The sequence below is a fragment of the Crassostrea angulata genome, unplaced genomic scaffold, assembly GCF_025612915.1.
Source record: "Crassostrea angulata isolate pt1a10 unplaced genomic scaffold, ASM2561291v2 HiC_scaffold_179, whole genome shotgun sequence".
Lineage (NCBI taxonomy): Eukaryota > Metazoa > Mollusca > Bivalvia > Ostreida > Ostreidae > Magallana > Magallana angulata.
In genome coordinates this window covers 59006-80984 of record NW_026441732.1, presented here as the reverse complement: position 1 = coordinate 80984, position 21979 = coordinate 59006, and the positions used below count along the sequence as shown (strand labels likewise).

Genomic DNA, 21979 nt, shown 5'->3' with positions numbered 1-21979 from the left:
CTTTCCCAAGCAAGAACTTAAAAGTATATATGACTTAAGAAAAGATTTTTCTTAAAAATATGTATAATTTGATGTCGTTAATCACCTGCGCCGATGTGATTTATATAGATCATTTGCAATATTAGGAATCGCCCGTCACGTGCTTACAGAGTACATATGACGTCACAAAAATGCATCAAATATAAAGTTTAACATCGGTGGCAATAAATGTAACATAGATTTTAAGAAATACTTCCAGTCAAAGTATTTTTGCGATGATTAAAATAATATCATTTTTCAGCCGTATTTTAGCATAGGGACGCCTTAACATTGCTGCGCCATACTTGTTCCGTCATACTGGACGTCTCGAGCGACCCAATACCTGTCCTGATAGAATCGACTTCACTCTTCAGACATTCGAAGTCTATATCCAAACCATCTACCATACCTTGTAAACTGCCTCTTCTCGAGATCATCCTCCGTTTACTTCTCCCCATGACTCTTGGATCCACCCGTCGTTTGATGTACCCTACCTGTAGATAAAAGCCCATCCCTGACGCTATTCCCTGAGGTACTTAACATGCAATCCTGGTCATTTCCCTCAGACTGAATGTAGCGGCCATTCAGAATTTTCCGGGCCCCCCTACCAACACCTGCTGTTTGCATCTTCTGAGCCATTAATTCATTCAAAGTACACTAAATCAATAAATCATAAATAAAACAAACCAATATTTCAACAAATGAACACTTGGCGGCTTGCTGCAAGTACAAAACTATGACATACAAAATATATTTTTCAAAATGGCGCCTACCATGTTGTCTCAGCATGGCATTGAATTTTCAATCTTGCCCACTTACATCAAAATTGACCCTGCTCGCAGCGCTGTTTATCGTGTTTCCCACTGCTAAGATGGCGAGATAATCGGGGAAACCGATAGGAATGATCAACAACTTACCAGGTAGGCGTTAAATATCTTTATATATACTTCTTGAACAATTACATCGATCTCGAATGTTCGCAGTTGATTTATCTTTATATCTCTCTGCACATGGGCGAATTCATGCGATGCCCGATGAATTCACCCCCACACTTATAATAGTAGGAAAAATCACCACATGCTCAAACACCTGTCTCAAATTGTCCAAGTCAGCTTCTGCTCAAGCCCCAAGCACTAAGACATCATCTAGAAATGCAAGTGTTATTGTCCAGTTCAGTCTGTGCAATATCAAATTTATTGCCCTAGCGAAGGTTGCAGGGGCCTTACGAAGACCGAACCCCATCCTGGTAAACTCAAACAGGCCATGTTTGGTGATAAACTCAGTTTTCTTTTTGTCATCTGTGTGTATCTTGATCTACCAGTATGCAGCATTGGCATCCAGCTTGGAGAACCAGCGGTTACCGCCTAGTGTGTCCATACACTCCTCGATAAGAGGCAATGCGTTTGTGTCCTTGACATTGACCTTATTCAATGCCCAGTAGTCGACACACCACCGAACACTCCTATCCTTCTTTCTGACCAGTACCGGTGCAGACGCCCAATCAGAGAATGATGGTTGATTAACGTTGGCTTTGAGCCTTTTTCTAAATGACCTTCCTCCTTCCCCTTGAAAACACCGTGCATACGGCGCATCCACTGTTTAATGGGTCGAGCATCTCCAGTGTCTATGCAATGCTCAATCTTGGTAAAATTCCCAAAATCTAGATAACTCACTGCAAACATATATCAGCATACTTCTTTACCAAGCTTACCGCTCTATCCCTCACCTCCGCTGGTGCATTTATTTGAAGATCTTCTAGGAGTTTGGATATATAGTCATACAGTACCGATCAGACCCAACCTAACAGAAAGTAAACCCCAACTAAACCCTGGGTTTACTTTCCGGGTTTACTTTGGGTATACTTCGGGTTTACTAGAGTGGACCCAGAGAGTAAACCCAGTCAGAAGTATACTCCTGAAAGCAGAAGCTAACTGTGTATTCGGAATATACAAAGGGTAGGAATAACAGGAAGTAGGATGGTAAGATAAAATACTAGTCTGCTTCACACTTCAGTGCATACAGATGACCTTAAAAGCAATTTCAAAGTAAACCCAAAGTAAACCCCATGTAAACCCAAAGTAAACCCCGAGTGGACCCAATTTTTCAAAAAGTAAACCCAGAGTAAACTCCAAGTAAACCCAGAAAGTAAACCCGGGGTTTAGTTGGGGTTTACTCTGGTGTTAGGTTGGGTCTGATCGGTACTGTAGTTGTCCTCTCCCCCAACTGCTGCATAACAGTCAACAGTGGAGGTAGCCTCCCTTACCTTTGTACCTTTTTGGTACCTTCGTACCAAAAATGAGTGTGAGAGGCCTGCAACCTTGACTTCAGCAGGGATAATCTAACACTGCTTCTGCTGCCAGGAGGAATCAAACTTGGCAGCTGTGACCTATATGCAGTGGTCGACATCAGCTTCTGAGACATAGGCATTCCACCTCCACTAAAGATTGATGACTGTCCTCCAACAGATGCTGCAGCTTGACTCACAAATACACCATAATGATGACAGCCGGAATCCTGGCTGCCTTCTGCACTAGGTGCAGACCCGAAGGCTATAGGGACTAGCAAGGTGTCAATGCTGCTGACAATGGACCTTAGCAGTTTCGGTGACAGCACGACAGTCTCAATGCTGCTGACATTGAATGATGGAATTCCCAAGCCTCGGCCCGTTGCTTTGAGATAAACTGTACTTCTGCCGGACCAAATAGAGTCTGAGCAAATAGTACTAGGTGGTACCTCTGTATATAAGCGATTACAGCTGAGACTGTCCTTGAGGCATTTAAACCGACTGATGAGGAATGGAAACTATTTTGAGACACCGGTCAATCCCCAGGGAGACCAAGGTTCCGCACTGGCTCCCGACCACCGCTGGCTGATTACCAGTTACCCCGACTTCTGGCGGCTGAGTAACAACAGGCTGAGGCTTATCACACCCAACATGCCTGCTAACATTTGGGTAATAAATAATAAAAATAATAGTACCCATATTTCTGTCAATGGAGCTTAGCTGGAAGGTTACACTAGACTCAAGTGTGCTTATATCTTCCTGCAGAACCCCAACGTCCTGACCTTTTCTCTCCCGGATCAGGGCATAGAATTGCTCAAACCATGGTGCATCATTCGGCTGGTCCCTTAAAGCTCCCTGAGTCAGTGAAATCTCCTCCTCCCCACTCCAAGTGACATTATACCGGGCACTCTCCCAACATAGGTGTACCACAAACACCTATAGTAAAACTAACTCTACCAGGCTGTGGATTCCCAGAACTGGCTCGTCCAAATTTGAATTTCATTCCTGGTCCCTCAGACCATTTTCTCCCAACTATATATACTCACAACTGACATGTAGCGCGTAATCCACCACACGATGGATCAAATTCACAGCAGCACACGCAAGAAAACAAGAAAAGCTTACCTTAAAAGTTATATTTTCGAACATATATATAATTTTATAAAAATCCAAAATGGCGTCTCCATGTGCCTGCGAGGCAAAATATCCTCAGCTAGCAGCACCAATATAGCGTATCTCCCTAACCGTTACTTTAGGTCGCTGGTGATGCCACAGAGAGAAGACACTATGGGTATGTAATATGATCTTTATTTGGTGATTACTAACACATAGAGAAAAGTAAACGAATGGTACAATACACAGAGCAATTAAGCACGTCTTGTCTCTTGGAAGACAGGCAAAGGGTAATTACATCATCGTCGTGTCAGCAAGTTCAGGCGGTAGCCAGGCAATTTCTACCCGCTATCGCCAGAACCACCACAATATATATCTTTTTAAGAACTGTTTTTAAAAAAAATCATGTTCATTTATTAGAAAATAACAAATATGCTCCCCCAGTAGTTGCTGTACTTCACATTTATTAAAACACGAGGCTACTTTTCTTTATACATGTATTTTCATGTATGTTTTTGTTATTGAATTAGAAAATCTTAAATGTTAATGTATTTTATAGTCTCTTTATACCAGTATCAAGTGGTTTTGAGATTGAAATATATGAATAAATCTGAGTCAAGTAGTTTATTGAGAAATCGCTTACACAAAATTTGGAAAAAAAGTGAGTTTTGTCCTGGTTTTATTCAATTGTATGTTAATCTGCTTCTGTTTAGAGGACAAAATGTTTACAAAATTTTTAAAACTGTAGCAATTTTATTGCTATTGTCTTAGAATCTTGAAGTAACCAGCAAGACTTTTTTAAATGTACAGTCAAAACTGCCGTAGCGGTCACCCCTATTAAGCAGTCACCTTTCGTATGCGGTCATTTTATTTCCTCCTGATGAAAAATCCTATATAATTGCCCTCAAAAGAGCGGTCACCTGTCTAACGTGGTCAGCGGTCATCGTATTTTGATCCGAAACTGTACAGTCCACATGCATTAGGCGGCCATTTTGGCCGGTCACATGATTTACACCTGGGGATTTTAAACATGGCTTCTGAATGTCGGGTAATAAATGTAAGCAATTATTATACGCTTGAGGCGAGAGAAACCAAATTAATCGATGTATTTATAATACATAATTGGCAGATCAGATACGAATGGGAATCAAGTGAATTGTTTAAACAAGTATAACAATATGTTTGTTTTATAAACATGAATGAAGTACAGGTGTCAAAAATGTCCGCGGCGATGCAAGAGAAAATTGCTTGATTTAGTAATATGATTTTGAGTTCAGATACGGTCGGTTAAAAACGTAATTGTTGATTTGTATGAAAAGTTTTGTTTTCTATATATACGGTACCCATGAAAATAGTACAGAGTATTAGTATCAATAATTTAAAGAAATATAAAAATTGCATGCACAATGCATTGTAATGTATTTCTACTTATTTGTAAATATAATAGATACTATAAAATCATCAAATCAATTACTTTATCTATCATTTTGATACATTATGCTAAAAATCAATTATATGATTAAAATAAAATTGAATAATTGTTCTAAAAAGGAATTTGATGTTGGCAAATTCACAAGTCTCTATTCAAAGGTTACCTCTGTTAAGAGGTCACTTTGGGTGCCTCCCGCAGGTGACTGCTTAATACAAGTTTGACTGTAATATGTATATGTCACCTGGTTCACAGGTGTGTGACTGTCAGTCAATATATCGGGTCTCAATAGCTCAGTGGTTAGAGCACTGGCAGGGTACGCCAGAGGCCCTGGGTTCGAGTCCCGGTTGAGACTAGACTTTTCACCACCTGTGACATATATGTTAAGGAAATGTTGAATTTTGATTTTGGACTCGGTGGCTAGGAGAATTATTACTTTGGTGGAGTTGTTACACCAATTTCAATGGAACTATTTTTTAGATGCACATGATGCTACTTCCTGAATGGTGCTGAACCTGTTTGTCAACATGTGGAACCCATGTGTACTTGAGGGTAGGTATGTTTACTATCAATTATCTCTCTTAGAAGCCACATAAGGTATTTTTTTTTTATCTAAAATTTTTCTTGAAGCATTTAACTATAATTTCTCTTTCATGAATTATATGCTGATAGTATAGTTAATCAATTAACTTAATTAAAGCTATATAGTAACATAAAGTGAAATTAATTCCTTGTGTGAGACCTTAAAACATTTTTTTTTCAATATGATTGATGAAAAAAACATGTAACTTTTATTTAAACTGCATTTTTTACCTCACCGAGACGAAGTCAGGGGGAGCTTATGCTATACCCTCGGCGTTGGCGTCCGGACCTGGTTAAAGCTTTTGTTGCAGGTCCTGTATCTAAGCTAATACTTGTCCTATATTCACCAAACGTGCATGGATGATGCATCTGGACCTACTTGTGGACTTGAAAGACTTGGATGCTGAATCTGGGTCCTAAATTTCAGATGCTGAAGGAGGTTAAGGTATTTGGAGCAGGTTAAAGTATTTGTTGCAGGTGCCCTTTGATAGCAATATCTAAGTTACTGCTGGTCAGTACTTCACCAAACTTGCATGGACGGTGTGTCTTATGATACTGATGCACCAGACAGGCTTGAATGCTGAATCTGAGCTATATGTTTCGGATGCTGGAGGTGGTTAAGGTTTTAAGTGCTGGTTAAAGTTTTTGTTGCAGGTGCCCTCTGATGATAATATCTTATTTACTACTCGTCCCTACTTCACCAAACTTGTATGGTTGTTGCGCCTTATGATACTGATGCACCTGACAGGCTTGAATGCTGAATCTGAGCCATAGGTTTCGGATGCTGGAGGAGGTTAAGGTTTTTGGAGCTGGTTTAAGTTTTTTGAGCAGGTGCCCTCTAATGATTATATCTTAGCTACTCCTGGTCCAAACTTCATCAAACATGTGTGGATGGTGTGTCTTATTATACTGATGCACCTGAACAGCTTGAATGCTGAATCTGAGCCATAGGTTTCGGATGCTGGAGGAGGTTAAGGTTTAAAGAACTGGATAAAGTTTTTGAAACAGATGCCCTCTGATGATGATATCTTAGTTATTACTTGTCCTAACTTCACCAGATGGTGCGTTTATGATATTGATGCACCTGACAGGCTTGAATGCTGAGTCTGAGCCATAGGTTTCGGATGCTAGATAAGGTTAAGTTTTTTTTAACAGGTCACATGTTACATAGATAATTGTACTATTTCAAACTTGCATAGTTGATTAAACTGTAATATATTTGAATCGCAAAGGTAGCTTCAGATGCAGAGCTTGATCTCCATTATCAAGGATGCTAAAAAATATATCTTAGTTAATACAGGTCCTAACTTCCCCAAACTTGAATGGATGGTGTGTCTTATGATACAGATGCACAAGATAGGCATGGATGCTGAATCTGAGCCATAGGTTGCGGATGCTGGAGGTGGTTAAGGTTTTAATTGGTGGTGCCCTCTGATGATGATATCTTAGTTATTACTGATCCTAACTTCACTAAACTTGCATGGGTGATGCGTCTTATGATACTGATGCACCTGACAGGCTTGAATGCTGAATCTGAGCCATAGGTTATGGATGCTGTATGAGGTTTAGTTTTTTGAAAAAGGTCACATGTTTTATAGGTGATAGCTTACAAAGTTGATTTAACTATATTATAAATGAAACGCAAAGGTTGCTTCAGATGCAGAGCCTGGTCTCCATTATCAAGGATGCTACAGAAATCTCCTACCTCACTTAAACCTGCTTGATAGATAGATGTGGTTGTTAAATGATATAACATTATTCCTATGATAAAGTATTGTATGATATAAAACACTATTGTTTAATATGATACAATATAATATCATATGTTATATTGTAAAAAGTTATATGATACGATAAAATATTGTATCAATTTTTAGCTCACCGAGACGAAGTCAGGGGGAGCTTATGCTATACCCTCGGCGTCGGCGTCGGCGTCGGTGTCGGCGTCGGCGTCGGCGTCCGGACCTGGTTAAAGTTTTTGTTGCAGGTCCTGTATCTAAGCTATTACTTGTCCTATCTTCACCAAACTTGCATGGATGATGCATCTGGACCTACTTATGGACTTGAAAGACTTGGATGCTGAATCTGAGTCCTAAATTTCAGATGCTGGAGGAGGTTAAGGTTGTTGGACCAGGTTAAAGTTTTTGTTGCAGGTGCCCTTTGATAGCAATATCTAAGTTACTGCAGGTCTGTACTTCACCAAACTTGCATGGATGGTGTGTCTTATGATACTGATGCACCAGACAAGCTTGAGTGCTGAATTTGAGCTATAGGTATCGGATGCTGGAGGAGGTTAAGGTTTTTGGAGCTGGTTAAAGTGTTTGAAACAGGTGCCCTCTGATGATTATATCTTAGTTACTACTGGTCCTAACTTCACCAGACTTCCATGGATGGTGAGTCTTATGATACTGATGCACCAGACAGGCTTGAATGCTGAATCTGAGCCATAGGTTTCGGATGCTGAAGGAGGTTAAGGTTTTTAGAGCTGGTTAAAGTGTTTGAAACAGGTGCCCTCTGATGGTGATATCTTAGTTATTACTTGTTCTAACTTCACCAGACTTCCATGAATGGTGCGTCTTATGATACTGATGCACCTGACAGGTTTGAATGCTGAGTCTGAGCCATAGGTTTCAGATGCTGGATATGGTTAAGTTTTTTGGAACAGGTCACATGTTTAATAGATAATAGTACTTTTTCAAACTTGCATAGTTGATTAAACTGTAGTATGAATGAATCACAGAGGAAGCTTCAGATGCAGAGCTTGATCTCCATTATCAAGGATGCTAAAAAATATATCTTAGTTATTACAGGTCCTAACTTCACCAAACTTGAATGGATGGTGTGTCTTATGATACAAATGCACCTGAAAGGCATGGATGTTGAATCTGAGCCATAGGTTGCGGATGCTGGAGCAGGTTAAGGTTTTAATTGCTAGTGCCTTCTGATGATGATATCTTAGTTATTACTTGTCTGAACTTCACCAAACTTGCATGGAGATGCGTCTTATGTATACTGATGCACCTGACATGCTTGAATGCTGAATCTGAGCCATAGGTTTCGGATGCTGGATGAGGTTTAGTTTTTTTTGGAACAGGTCACCTGTTTTATAGATGATAGCTTGCATAGTTGATTTAACTATATTATAAATGAAACGCAGAGGTTGCTTCAGATGCAGAGCCTGATCTCCATTATCAAGGATCCTAAAGAAATCTCCTACCTCACTCAAACCTGCTAGATAGGTAGATGTGTTTGTTGATAAATGATATAACATGATTCCTATGATATAGTATTGTATGGTATGAAACAATATTGTTTAATATGATACAATATAATATCATATGTAATATTATAAAAAGTTATATGATACGATATGATATTGTAAAAAAAAATTGATATTTTATGTTATGATATTGTATCATGATATCGTTATGTATAGTATTGTATATTATGATACAATATTGTATAATATTATATTGTGTTATTAATTTATTATTTAATCAGATGATACTATTACATAAGATATTGCAAAATATAATATTGTATCCTATGATACTATATTGTATATTCTATAATATTGTATCATACGAATTTGTATAATATGATATTAGTTTCTGTAAAAAAGAATTATATCACATGAAATTGTATAATATGATACTGTTATATTATATAATATCGTATCATACGATATTGTATAATATGATATATTATCACATCACATGAAATTGTATTGTATGATATTGTAAAATATATTATTGTATCATATGATACAATATGTATAATATGATATTGTATTATATAATTTACTTTATCACATAATATTGTATCATTTGATATGAAACAATGTTGTATCAAATAATATTGTATCATATGATACAATATCATATTATGTATCAAAAATGATACAGTATCATACAATATCATACTATATTATACAATATAATATCATATGTTTCAATGTTATGATGTATTATGTAATATGATATTGTAATATAATACCATATTGTTTTATATATTATGATATTGTATTATTTGATCAAATACAATAACGTTTAACACAATACAATGTCATATCATACATTACAGTATCATATCTCATCATTGTTTATTATGGTATTTTATTGTATTATATTATATATGTTGTAAATATGATAGGATGCAATATTTAATTTTATATTATTGTATTGATTAACATATGAACATATGATTATCATACAATTTTTTAACAGATGATATACGATATTGTGTCAAAACAGAATCCATGAATATCCAAGATCATAAAGTATGATTTTCATTTAATATGATAAAGGTGGTCTCATAAAGGTGAAGTCTCATAAGGGTGATGTCTCGTCTCGGTGAGCTTTGTAATCTGTGATTACCTATGTTTTTGATATTTTATGATATGATATTGTATCATGATATTGTTCTGTATAGTATTGTATCATATGATACAATATGTATAATATAATATTGTATTATATAATATTTTACTTTTAAATTATCACATGATTGTATAATTTGATATTATATAAATAGTGCCTGTTTGGGAGGGTAACAGTTGAAATTGACACCCCGAGAAAACCATTGTCAACCGACGCGAACTGAATGTCTAAATTTTTAAGAAAATTTTACTGCTTTTATATAGGAATAACGTGAATTCTACAGCGAACTGTACGCGCAAAATTTTCGCGCATGTAACATTTTTTAATGTTGCCCGTTGCTTAGTGCGTTGCTAACGCTGAGGGTAATAGAACGGATTATGAACTGCGTCTTAGCCAATCAGATTTCAGTATTTAACATAAAAGTATAACAAGATACAATGTTGTATCAAATTATATTGTTTCATATGATACAATATCATATTATGTATCAAATATTATACAATATCATACAATACAATATCATACTATATTATACAATATAATACCATATGTTTTAATGTTATGATGTATTATGTAATATGATATTGTATCTTATAGTCCAATATTGTATTTTATATAATGATGTTGTATTATGTGATCAAATACAATAAGGTTTAACACAATACAACGTCATTTCATACTTACAATATCATCTTTGTTTATTACAGTATTTTATTATATTATATTCATGCATTATAACGAATTTTATCATTGGTTATTTTGATATCATGTCTCGAAGTATAAAAATGCGGATTGACCTGTACATTCTAAAAATAAGCTTTAAAAACTCGGATTGACCTGTACTTTCTAAATATAGATAAGGGAAATTTTGCTCTAATGTTAAAATGAATTTGATTGGCTGGCGTGATTCACCCCAACCAATCAAAATTCTCTCTGCGTTAACAAACAACAAAGATGGAAGTTGCAGACGTTAAAGTGAAAGGTCGTTTTGCGAAAATTAATGACGCGGAAATGAAAGTTATAATGGAAAATGTTTATGCCAGGAACACTAATACAGGGTAACTGCAACAGCTGTTAAGCTTTTTCTGGAATATCTCGAGTCGAAAGGCGAGAGCCGAGACTTCGTAAATTTCGAGTGCGAAAAGCTAGCTAAATTTTACATGGACGCTAGAACGAAGGATGGAGATATGTAAAAAAAGACTTCGAAAATAATATAACGAATGTAGCCCTTTCGCTCGGTCGATCCATAGATATATCGACTTCACAGAAAAGCATATCGACCGAGCACGAAGTGCGAGGTCGATATGCTTTTCTGTGAAGTCGATATATCTATGGATCTACCTCATGAAAGGGCTATATTTGTATAGTATTATATGATATATATTGTATGATAGGATGCAATATTTAATTTTATATTCTTATATTGACTAACATATGAACATATGATTATCATATAATTTTTTAACAGATGATATATGATTTTGTGTCAAAACAGAATCCATGAATATCCAAGATCATAAAGTATGATTTTCATTTAATATGATAAAGGTGGTCTCATAAAGGTGATGTCTCATAAGGGTGATGTCTCGTCGCGGTGAGCTTTGTAATCTGTGATTACCTATGTTTCTAATTTCAGGAGAAGTCTCCCTTGATAAAGTTCAACAATGGCGGATAAACAATGTGGGATGCTGTCTTGTCAACAACAGTGAAATTTGACACCTGTATACCCGTATTTCTACCAATTGTCTCAGTCTTCTTTGTTGTGTACATCAGACAGGTAAGAAAATCAAGATAATTGTTTGAAATCATTTTAATAAGATGAACAATAAAAAATATAACATTTACATGTGAGAGTACCTCATGAAAGGACATGTCACATTTTACACACACTCATCATTCACACATTACCATACATTCAGTGCACATTATTAAAACATAGCAATCATTAAAGTAATACAAAATTCACATGATAGGTATAACGAACATTTCATACATGTTAACTACGAGGTTTGTTTAGAAATTATTGAGACATTTTCTCTTATTCTTTTGGGGAAAACAAAAAATCCTTGAAACTTCATCAAAACGTTAATCAGGAATGCATTTTACAAAACAACTAATGACAAAGTCGTAAATATTTTCAGTTTCATGGATTCAATTTAATGAAAATTTTTTATATAAAACCATTTATTTACAACTATTTTGATTTTAATCATATTTTACAGCCATTAGAATAAAATATTGATTAGTTCGTGATTAATTATCATTTATTTAGTTGGTCATAAGTTGTAAGTTCTTTTGTAAAACGCATCCCTGGTATATCAATGTGAAAAGTTTCTTGTTCATGGCATAATTAGATCATTCCTGGTAAGTGGATCAACATGCCCTAGTCCTGTGACTTGGCGCAATCGCAAACTCTTGGCAACATCATTTTAACGCTTCTCATTGCTCTTGTGTTTAAAAGCATTACAAACAAACAGAAATAAGAATTCTTTATTTCTCATCTTTTGTTTTTATTTTAAAATGTTGTCATTTACATTAATATACATTTTCTCTAATTCTTGATTTTTTGTGGAAAAAAATTTGAGTTATTTCTACCCGAAAGTCAATTTACTGGGAATGTCTACTGTAGTCAGTTTGGAAGTATATTAGAACTGATCACAACAGTTAGTGTGTAAAAAGTACTTGTCATTACTATAACCGATTTGGTTGGACTTTTCCGATGCGTCATGTTTAATTCTATCAACTACATCATACATAAACAATTTTTTTAATTGGTGGATTCAGCTTACCGCTGATTGGTTGCTGGTTAACTCAGACTAAATTATGCACGGACAGAACAACAACATATCAGAGAATGAAAAATTTACATGGGTACTCGTGACTGTCGAAATTGGGCTATTTTTTGTATGTGTACACTTGTGATAAAACATACATACGGTACATACATATATAGCTGTAGCTCTGTGTAAAAATTTTGGGTTAGTAAATATAAAGCTATAATGCATACAATACTTACATGTACAAAAAACTTTACGGCAATTTACTGAGCATAAAAAATACGCTTTTTAAAAAAAGATTTACATCATATCATACCACATTTTGTGCAAATAATCCATTTAAATCATTTAGTTTACAACTGTTAATAATTGCAACTTTACTTGGCCCAAACTTTCTCCCATTAATGATTAAACAACCTTTAACTTGGAAAGCGGATCAAGAGCTTTATTTTTTATGTAAGTAAACAAACCAGTGTACATGTATGGAGCTGGTGACCGGTGGTTCAAAGACAGGTAAAATAAAGAAATCTGTAGTAAATTGTTTGGGGATATTTTAGTATATATATTTACACCGAAAGTGATAGGGCAACAGAAGAGAAACGAATCGGACACTTGCCTAATGAAGACGCACATATACAAACCCCCTTGCACTCTCCACTTCCTTCTCGTTCTGTCACACCATCGTTCAATTCTTTTATTGACTGTCGATTGCCGATCGAAAAGTGTAGGAATCGATCTATCACTTCACTTCGACTGGCAAGTTAGTAAGTAATACATGTGCATTATACATTAATGGTATTTACATGAAATGAACGCTTAGCACATGCAATTTTTAAATATTATAAAAAATAACGCCGTACTCTGGACTGTAGCTTGAGGCTATGGTTTAAGGCCCGTTTACAGAGAGAGAGAGTTTTGCACAGAATTTAAACATAGGGGATAGTCGATAATGACTCCATATTGGGGGAAAATGAACTGTTCTGAGAAATCCTTCAGCTATGGCATTGCATAAGCATGTACTGATAACTCCGCCTTATAAAAGGAATTGACCAATCATAAAGTTTTCACAACGGCGGCGTCTATAATTATTCATGCATGACATTGCTGACAGAAATGATTGTGACGCTATAGAAAAATCCAACCAAAGTTGTTTTGATAATATATAGTTCCTTTTTCTTAATTCTAGACAGGCAATCAGTGAAAATATTATGTTGAACTGAAGCTCTTCATCTCTTGTCATTGTTTAGTTTTTGTCTGAGCAATTACGTGGCCTTAAAAGGTCTTCTTCTGAGATTTCCACGAGTTTGATGTATATTCGCTGCGTCGTTTTGACGTCAAAATTTAAGGTAAATGTAACAAAATAGCCCTTGTTACATGTAATTATATAATCGAACACTGGTGATTGGACTTTATATTTACCTATTATTATATAATCGAACACTGGTGATTGGACTTTATATTTTACGTATCCTATAACTTTGACTATACTGGTTGGACGTTACATATTATTCTTTGAACTATTGTGAATTGACTTATCATTTTATTTCAGAATCAGTATAGAATGCTTTCGTAAAGTAAATACCTTTTTTTAATGTATATTCTATGTAAATTTAATCACGATAATTCTGTGTCCATCAAAGACTTTATTGCTTTAAAGGAAGGTCAGAGAGAGAGCCAATAGCTACCATGTTTACATATTTATGGGGTGTATTGTTTTGAGGTGATGATCCTTTAATGACCGTAATTAAATCCTTGCTGGTCAGTATGTCTCCAATTTGGACATTAGGTTCCCGATTTGTACACAAATATCCTGAGGGGGTAAAGTTTGATATAAACTAAATAATTACATACATCATTCGGCTAATCGAAGTCAATTAGCCCTATGATCGGCTCAGGTAGATGACAGTAATTGGTCACGATACAGTGACCCTCCCACTAGTAAATATCTGTCGTAACCTTGATTGACCCTAAGTACACTGATTAAGGGCGGGTTCTTGACTGATCAGCTTGACGCCATCTTGGAGCATCTTAGTAACAAGGTGGTGGCGCCCTCTTAAGGGGCTTTTCAACACCCAATGAACACTTGTATTACTTTGATAGTTGTTTTCCCCAAATAGTATAAAACTACTAACTTCTCGCAAGTTAGGTTAATTCCGACGCTCTTTCGAACTCTCAACATCTCTCTCTGACTTCCCCGAATTGGGACTGTGTATTAAGTTTGCTTTTTGCTGAATAAAACCACTATACGATCACTTAAGACTTTTACTTAACGTGTACACTACTTACGTAAGATAAGCGTGGTAGTGTTATACGGGCTGATTGGCGCCAGCGACCAGGATTTGTACCTTCTTTAAAAGACTTTGGAGTTTTGGATCTATCTAACCAGTCACGGTAAGACAATTTTATTATTCTTTACTGTCCTGTTTTGTAAGTCCGAGTCTCATCTACTCTTGATTTATTCTTATTTATTCTATTATTCTTTTGGGTATTTATTGTCTGGTAAACATGACTGAAGGTTTAGAACAAGCCACAACTATTGTTGCTGGTACGATACAGCAAGGGTTTACTGAACTTAGTACGACAGTGAATGAGAAACTCAAACAAATTAAAATCGCCATTAAAAAGCAAGAAATCATAATTGATACACCTCCTTTTTCGGGGAAGCCGTCGGAATTCCGGGCTTGGATAAATGCAATAAACAAAGCTTTGGTCTTAAATCCCCATTTGACAGATGATGAAAAAGTCCGTCTTGCTCTAAGACATAGCAGGGGGGATGTAAGTGACTATATCGGCCTGTACATTGAACAGCGCGTACATGACCAAACTGTAGAAAGGGGATGGGGGCACTTGAAAAACCAACTAATTTTAAGATTTGGGGAATGTAATGACAAACATCACGCATATGCATCCCTGTTCAAAATTAAACAAAAACCTGAAGAAAATGTCCAAGTGTACAGCACTCGACTCTCTCGACTGGCCCTCCACGCATTTGACAGCCTTGACCCTCCTGAGGTACAGCGCCAGTTGGTACAATTATTCATTGACGGTATGTCCGACGATCACATGAAAATCAAAATCATGCATCAAAAGCCGACTACGCTGACGGCTGCCGCAGATAGCGCGCTTTCAATACAGAACTTTCATACCGAGGTTAAAATGCGGTTAGGGAAAGAGTTTGTCCCGACGCGAGATCCGGAAGAGGTGGTATTTCCCAGGCTCAGACCTGTCGCGCCTGATCCGCCTAACCCTATCCCAACTTTAAATCCTCAAAACCCCCTCCCTGCCCCTCGCACTATTGTGCCTATGGAAATAGGTCACATGCGGTATAGAAGAATGCCCAGAACTGAACAATTTGAGAATGCATGCTTTAATTGTAAAAGGGAAGGTCACATAGCTCGAAATTGCCCCGAAAGAACAAGACAGCCCCAAGCTCGAAAACGTCCCACCCCGAAAAACCGTTTAAACTAGAAACCCTCCGTCGCAATGAGGCCGGCGGCGGAGGAGGAGGAAAGGTAAGAGTAGGAGAACTAAGTAATCAATCACCTGCCAAGAAGTTAAAATCAGCTTTCATTAATTTTGCTGGTAGTCCAAATTCTTGTTTAATTAAAGTTCAGAACCAGAAACTTAGGGCTTTAGTGGATACTGGAGCAGAGGTGAGTCTTATCAAACGGAAAATTTACGATTCACTAAAATACAAACCAGTATTACAAAGAAAAAGGTTAAATTTAATGGGTGTGGATGGTTCCCCACTAGACATAGATGGAGTGGCTAGAATTTCTTTTATTATTGGCGGAAATAGTGTTGTACAAGATTTTTATGTAACGCGCTCAATGACCAGAAATGTAATCCTTGGCCGTGATTGGTTGCTTAGTAACGGTGTTAGGTTGTATTTTGACCTAAAATCTTTAAGAATTAAGAATGCGTATGTGCCCCTGGAGGAGGATGTGCATATCTCATCTGTAGAAAAAGGTACGAATTGCAGACTGGCCTCACTGAAAATTAATGATTCTATCGTACCATTGGATGATGATTTGTGCATATCTTCCCTGCTACGAACCACAGGTAAAGTTAAAATAAAACCCCAGACAGCAGTACAAGTACCGGTAAAGGTTGGTAGTAATTGTCGCTCCCGCGAAATTGAAATTTATGGTCTTGATCGCGGATTTTTGTCCCTAAATCCAGGATTACTGGTCTGTAATGCGGTAGCCCCAAGGAACGAAAGAAATCGTTCAATGGTAATAGTCGTTAATACCACAGGTAAGTGTATGGTTTTAAGACGAGGTGCCGTTGTGGCCCGGGGCGAGCCGATTACAGATCAACGTGTTGAAGACCCGCGCACGTCGGATCCGTATCCGATACCGGAAATAAACGCTTTACAGACAGGCGCCCTCGATTTTAAGGCACCTGACGAATTTCAACTTTTGGTTAAAAATTTACTTGAAAAAAATATTGACTTATTTGCGAAGTCAGACGCGGACTTAGGACGGACCGATACCGTCAAGATGTCTATAGACACTGGTGACCATCACCCAATCAGGAAACGACCATACCGCGCTCCTTTGAATAAACGAAGAATAATTTCCCAAGCAGTCGATGAGATGCTGGCAGCGAAGGTGATAGAACGATCAGTATCCCCATGGTCCTTCCCGATGGTAATTGTGAAGAAAGCAGATGGGAGCAACCGACCCTGTGTGGATTACAGGTCCTTGAACAACATCACCAGGAAAAACAGTTATCCCTTGCCACTGATAGATGATATCCTCGCACAATTAGGCCAGGCTAAGTACTTTACTACGCTGGACTTAAAAAGCGGCTACTGGCAAGTGGCCATGGACGAGGAATCGAAATCAAAAACGGCATTTGCCTGTCATCGTGGACTTTTCCAGTTTAATGTTATGCCATTTGGGTTATGCAATGCTCCAGCAATTTTTCAAAATTTAATGGCAGTGGTTTTACAGGGATTAGAAGACTTTACAACAGCTTATCTTGATGACGTAATCATCTGGTCGACAGACGCAGAGCAACATCAACAACATCTTCAACAGGTATTTGATAGGTTACGACATCACGGGCTTAAATTGAAGTTAAAGAAATGCTCCTTTTATCAAAATCGAACCAATTATCTAGGCTTTATCATCAGCGAACAAGGTATTCAGCCCGACCCAGAGAAAGTTAAAATTATCAAAGCGTTGCCCCGACCTCGATGTGTCCGCGATGTTCGGTCGTTTATTGGTATGACTGGATACTATCGACGTTTTGTTCCCCAGTACTCACAGGTTGCAGAACCCCTGACAGCTCTTACAAGAAAACATGCCAGGTTTAAGTGGACAGAAGAGTGTACTGCTGCATTTGAGAAACTGAAGAGTTACTTGAGTACTGTGCCGCTCCTTGCGTATCCGGACCCAACCAAAATTTACATACTGTATACGGATGCGAGCCAAAATGCTATTGGGGCCTGCTTGACTCAACCTTGTGATGATCCCCCTGACAACCCCAACGTAAGGAATGAGAAACCTCTCTTCTTCCTATCCCACAAACTCAGTGACACACAGACACGGTGGTCTGTTGTTGAAAAGGAGGCTTACGCTATCTACTATGCACTGCAAAAACTGGACGCGTACTTGCATGGAGCCTCTTTTATCATCCGCACAGATCACAAACCACTGAAGTATGTCTTGGAATCCCCCATGCAGAACAAGAAAATCCAGCTGTGGGCAATGTGTATGACTGGATATGACTGTACCGTAGAGTATGTTGCGGGTACAGAAAACTCTTGTGCTGACCTCCTCTCTCGGATAGATCACTCACTACTGACTGATGACTCTGATATTTGCACAGAGACGGGACCGGATGTAAGCGCCAAGACGTATGAGATCGGAGTCCTTGATTCTTCTAATTTTCGTCCTAATTTTCGTCCTAAGGATCATATGGACTCCACAATCGAAGAAAAAGGGCCAGAAGCTCTCAATAACAAGTTCCGAGACGAAAGGACGGACTCCTCTGATGAGGATGACATACCACTGGCCGAACTACATAGACGAATAAGACATAGGGAAGAACGTTTAGCTGATAGGCCAAACGAAATTAGTGATCAGTTGAAACTTGACCCCGACGACATTGAGACCGATGAGACTGTGCATGGTGACGTTGAACCACTGACAGACGAGCAACTTCGTGGGGATGATATAACGTCAAATTCGGACGAAGACATGTCAATTGAGGAGGTCAAGGTCAAGAGGCCCAAATCAAGGAGCAGTAAGGCTAAGGGTCTCTTGAAAGCACTGTATCAATTTTTGTAAACTCGTATATACCCTCACCACGTGGATTTTAAAATCCGGACGATATTTACGTCTTTAGGTCATAATGACTGACTTAAGCGTGGGAATAGCTAGATACATGATTGAAGCACTGTTAGTAAAGTATATTTGTTTTTGTTTTTTTTGTTTTTTGTTTATAAATTAAATATGTTGGCCATGGGACGTTTAAGCCCAGCAGTTATTTCCCATTGTTCACGTCCCTCTTTTAGACGGATATTCTACGGTTGAAGTATACCAAGTTGACAATTTACCTGTTCCACTAGTTACCACTTCTTCCGTTCCCGCTGAGGAACAACCGCTTTCTCCTAACTCCAATGATAAGAATTTTGTTGCAAGATACGCGCTTGAAAATGAAATGCAAGCAATCAATTCAGACCGAACCCAGTATGTCCTATTAACTTCACACGAATTGGATAAGTGTACCAATGTTGTCAAAGACTTTTGTGCTATTAAGAGTCCCCTTTATCCTGTGCATTTGAGTAAAACCTGCTTAGTGGCCCTCTTTATGGAAAAGGCGAATGCAATAAAAACGTTTTGTGAAAAAGTAGTTCATGTGAGTAATTTGCCGCTGGCGCAGTTTATTAGCGATGGTCAGTGGGCTGTGTCGACAGTCCAAGAGTTGAAAATTTCTTAAGTCTGTCCGACAAGTGAACGCGGTACAGAGACCACGATTCGTTCTGTAAAGCCTCCGGTTGGCGTGCTGCTTTTACCGATGTCATGTCGAGCTGTACACGGTCAAATAACCTTATCCCCATATTTTCGCCGAGAAACGACTGTCAAATTCCCTGAAAACCACCTCAATATTACAATTGTACACACCCTCAACACCAAAAATATTTGGGAGAAATTTCACCGAACCTTACCCAACTTTACCTATTCTACTTATCCTTTTAAATTAAACAAAATTAAACACATTGAAATGGATGATTTGCAAAATGAGCTAAAGTACATGTATTTTCCACCTGAAGAAAAGTTTTACTTACCCCATTGGTCTTTTCCTTTCATAGGGATTTTGGGTATCTTACTCATTGTCGTATGTTTAATTGGTATTAAATGTCGTAAACGAATCAAGAGTAGAATAATTGGGCTCTGGAATGCAAAGGTGGATAGTGGGGAATATAAGATGTCTGTACTGCCGACGTATACAGCGGTCGAGACCCAAGGTGGTGACATTCCTACAGTATCCGCTGCACCGCCTGCAGAGACTGAACCTACTGCGACCTTGCTACCACAACAATCTCCAGAGACACTTAGGATGACTGCTGAACACGGGCCTATCTATCCAAACCTACCAAGATTTGAACTGATTACAAGCCGGGCCTCATCTTTAATTGGGTCAGCTCCGACATCTATTACTGACTAAGGCAAATTAGGACATCTCCGGTTTACCGGACATGGGATGTATTGGGCACGTCTCATGTAAATCAACGGCCTTATTTTTATTTGACCTGATCTAGACTTGTATCAACGACCTGGACTTTCCTAAAGAACTTTCCGTGGGTATGTGCTACCTTACCCATAGCCAATAACTTTTAAATACTTGTTACAGCAAACTACAATCATGTATAGTGAAGCAGATGAGGGAAATGGAATATGTTAAACATTCCAATGATGACGGAAGGATGAATTACCTTCTACTTTTGGTGTATATTGTGTATAATCACAACCAGAGCCGAGGAAATACCGATGATTCTAGAAGTATCCACTTTCTAGTATCACTTCGACGATGTTACCGATGACACCGACTACGACGAACCTACACCAGACTTGTGTTTCGTTTCCGATGATTCCGGAAGTGTCATACGCTATTCGATGAATTCTCCGATAATACCGGACGCTGAAGTCTATACAGACTTTTCTGTGTAAAGAGACTGTTTTGTGTAAAGAGACTCTTTTGTGTATAGAGACTTTTTTGTGTAAAGAGACTCTTTTGTGTATCGAGACTGTGCTTAAAAAGTTGCAGTGTATTGAGCAACTTTTTCCCGATGTGGTGGAGGTGTGTAACAAAATAGCCCTTGTTACATGTAATTATATAATCGAACACTGGTGATTGGACTTTATATTTACCTATTATTATATAATCGAACACTGGTGATTGGACTTTATATTTTACGTATCCTATAACTTTGACTATACTGGTTGGACGTTACATATTATTCTTTGAACTATTGTGAATTGACTTATCATTTTATTTCAGAATCAGTATAGAATGCTTTCGTAAAGTAAATACCTTTTTTTAATGTATATTCTATGTAAATTTAATCACGATAATTCTGTGTCCATCAAAGACTTTATTGCTTTAAAGGAAGGTCAGAGAGAGAGCCAATAGCTACCATGTTTACATATTTATGGGGTGTATTGTTTTGAGGTGATGATCCTTTAATGACCGTAATTAAATCCTTGCTGGTCAGTATGTCTCCAATTTGGACATTAGGTTCCCGATTTGTACACAAATATCCTGAGGGGGTAAAGTTTGATATAAACTAAATAATTACATACATCATTCGGCTAATCGAAGTCAATTAGCCCTATGATCGGCTCAGGTAGATGACAGTAATTGGTCACGATACAGTGACCCTCCCACTAGTAAATATCTGTCGTAACCTTGATTGACCCTAAGTACACTGATTAAGGGCGGGTTCTTGACTGATCAGCTTGACGCCATCTTGGAGCATCTTAGTAACAAGGTGGTGGCGCCCTCTTAAGGGGCTTTTCAACACCCAATGAACACTTGTATTACTTTGATAGTTGTTTTCCCCAAATAGTATAAAACTACTAACTTCTCGCAAGTTAGGTTAATTCCGACGCTCTTTCGAACTCTCAACATCTCTCTCTGACTTCCCCGAATTGGGACTGTGTATTAAGTTTGCTTTTTGCTGAATAAAACCACTATACGATCACTTAAGACTTTTACTTAACGTGTACACTACTTACGTAAGATAAGCGTGGTAGTGTTATATAAAGTCGTTGTTAAATTTCTATTGTTCTCTAAATTATTTGTAATACAACGGAGCCTCAGTTATCCGGACACTTTCGTTCTCAAGTCCAATCGTCCAGATAAGTGAAGCGTCCGGATATCT

At 37.7% G+C, this 21979-nt stretch overlaps 1 protein-coding gene, 1 long non-coding RNA gene and 1 other non-coding gene across 3 annotated transcripts; all 3 read left to right on the top strand.

The window, feature by feature from the left end:
* Positions 1–4956: 4956 nt before the first annotated feature.
* Positions 4957–13922, top strand: LOC128169694 (uncharacterized). Its single transcript, XR_008241578.1, has 3 exons — positions 4957–5396; positions 11442–11582; positions 13830–13922. It is a non-coding gene; the product is annotated as an uncharacterized LOC128169694 (long non-coding RNA).
* Trnat-ggu (transfer RNA threonine (anticodon GGU)) lies at positions 5127–5199 on the top strand. The gene has a single exon. It is a non-coding gene; the product is annotated as a tRNA-Thr (tRNA).
* Positions 13923–15087: 1165 nt separating the features above from the next.
* LOC128169692 (uncharacterized) lies at positions 15088–16050 on the top strand. The gene has a single exon (XM_052835790.1). It carries the CDS (start codon positions 15088–15090, stop codon positions 16048–16050), a length of 963 nt encoding a protein of 320 aa, XP_052691750.1.
* Positions 16051–21979: the final 5929 nt, after the last annotated feature.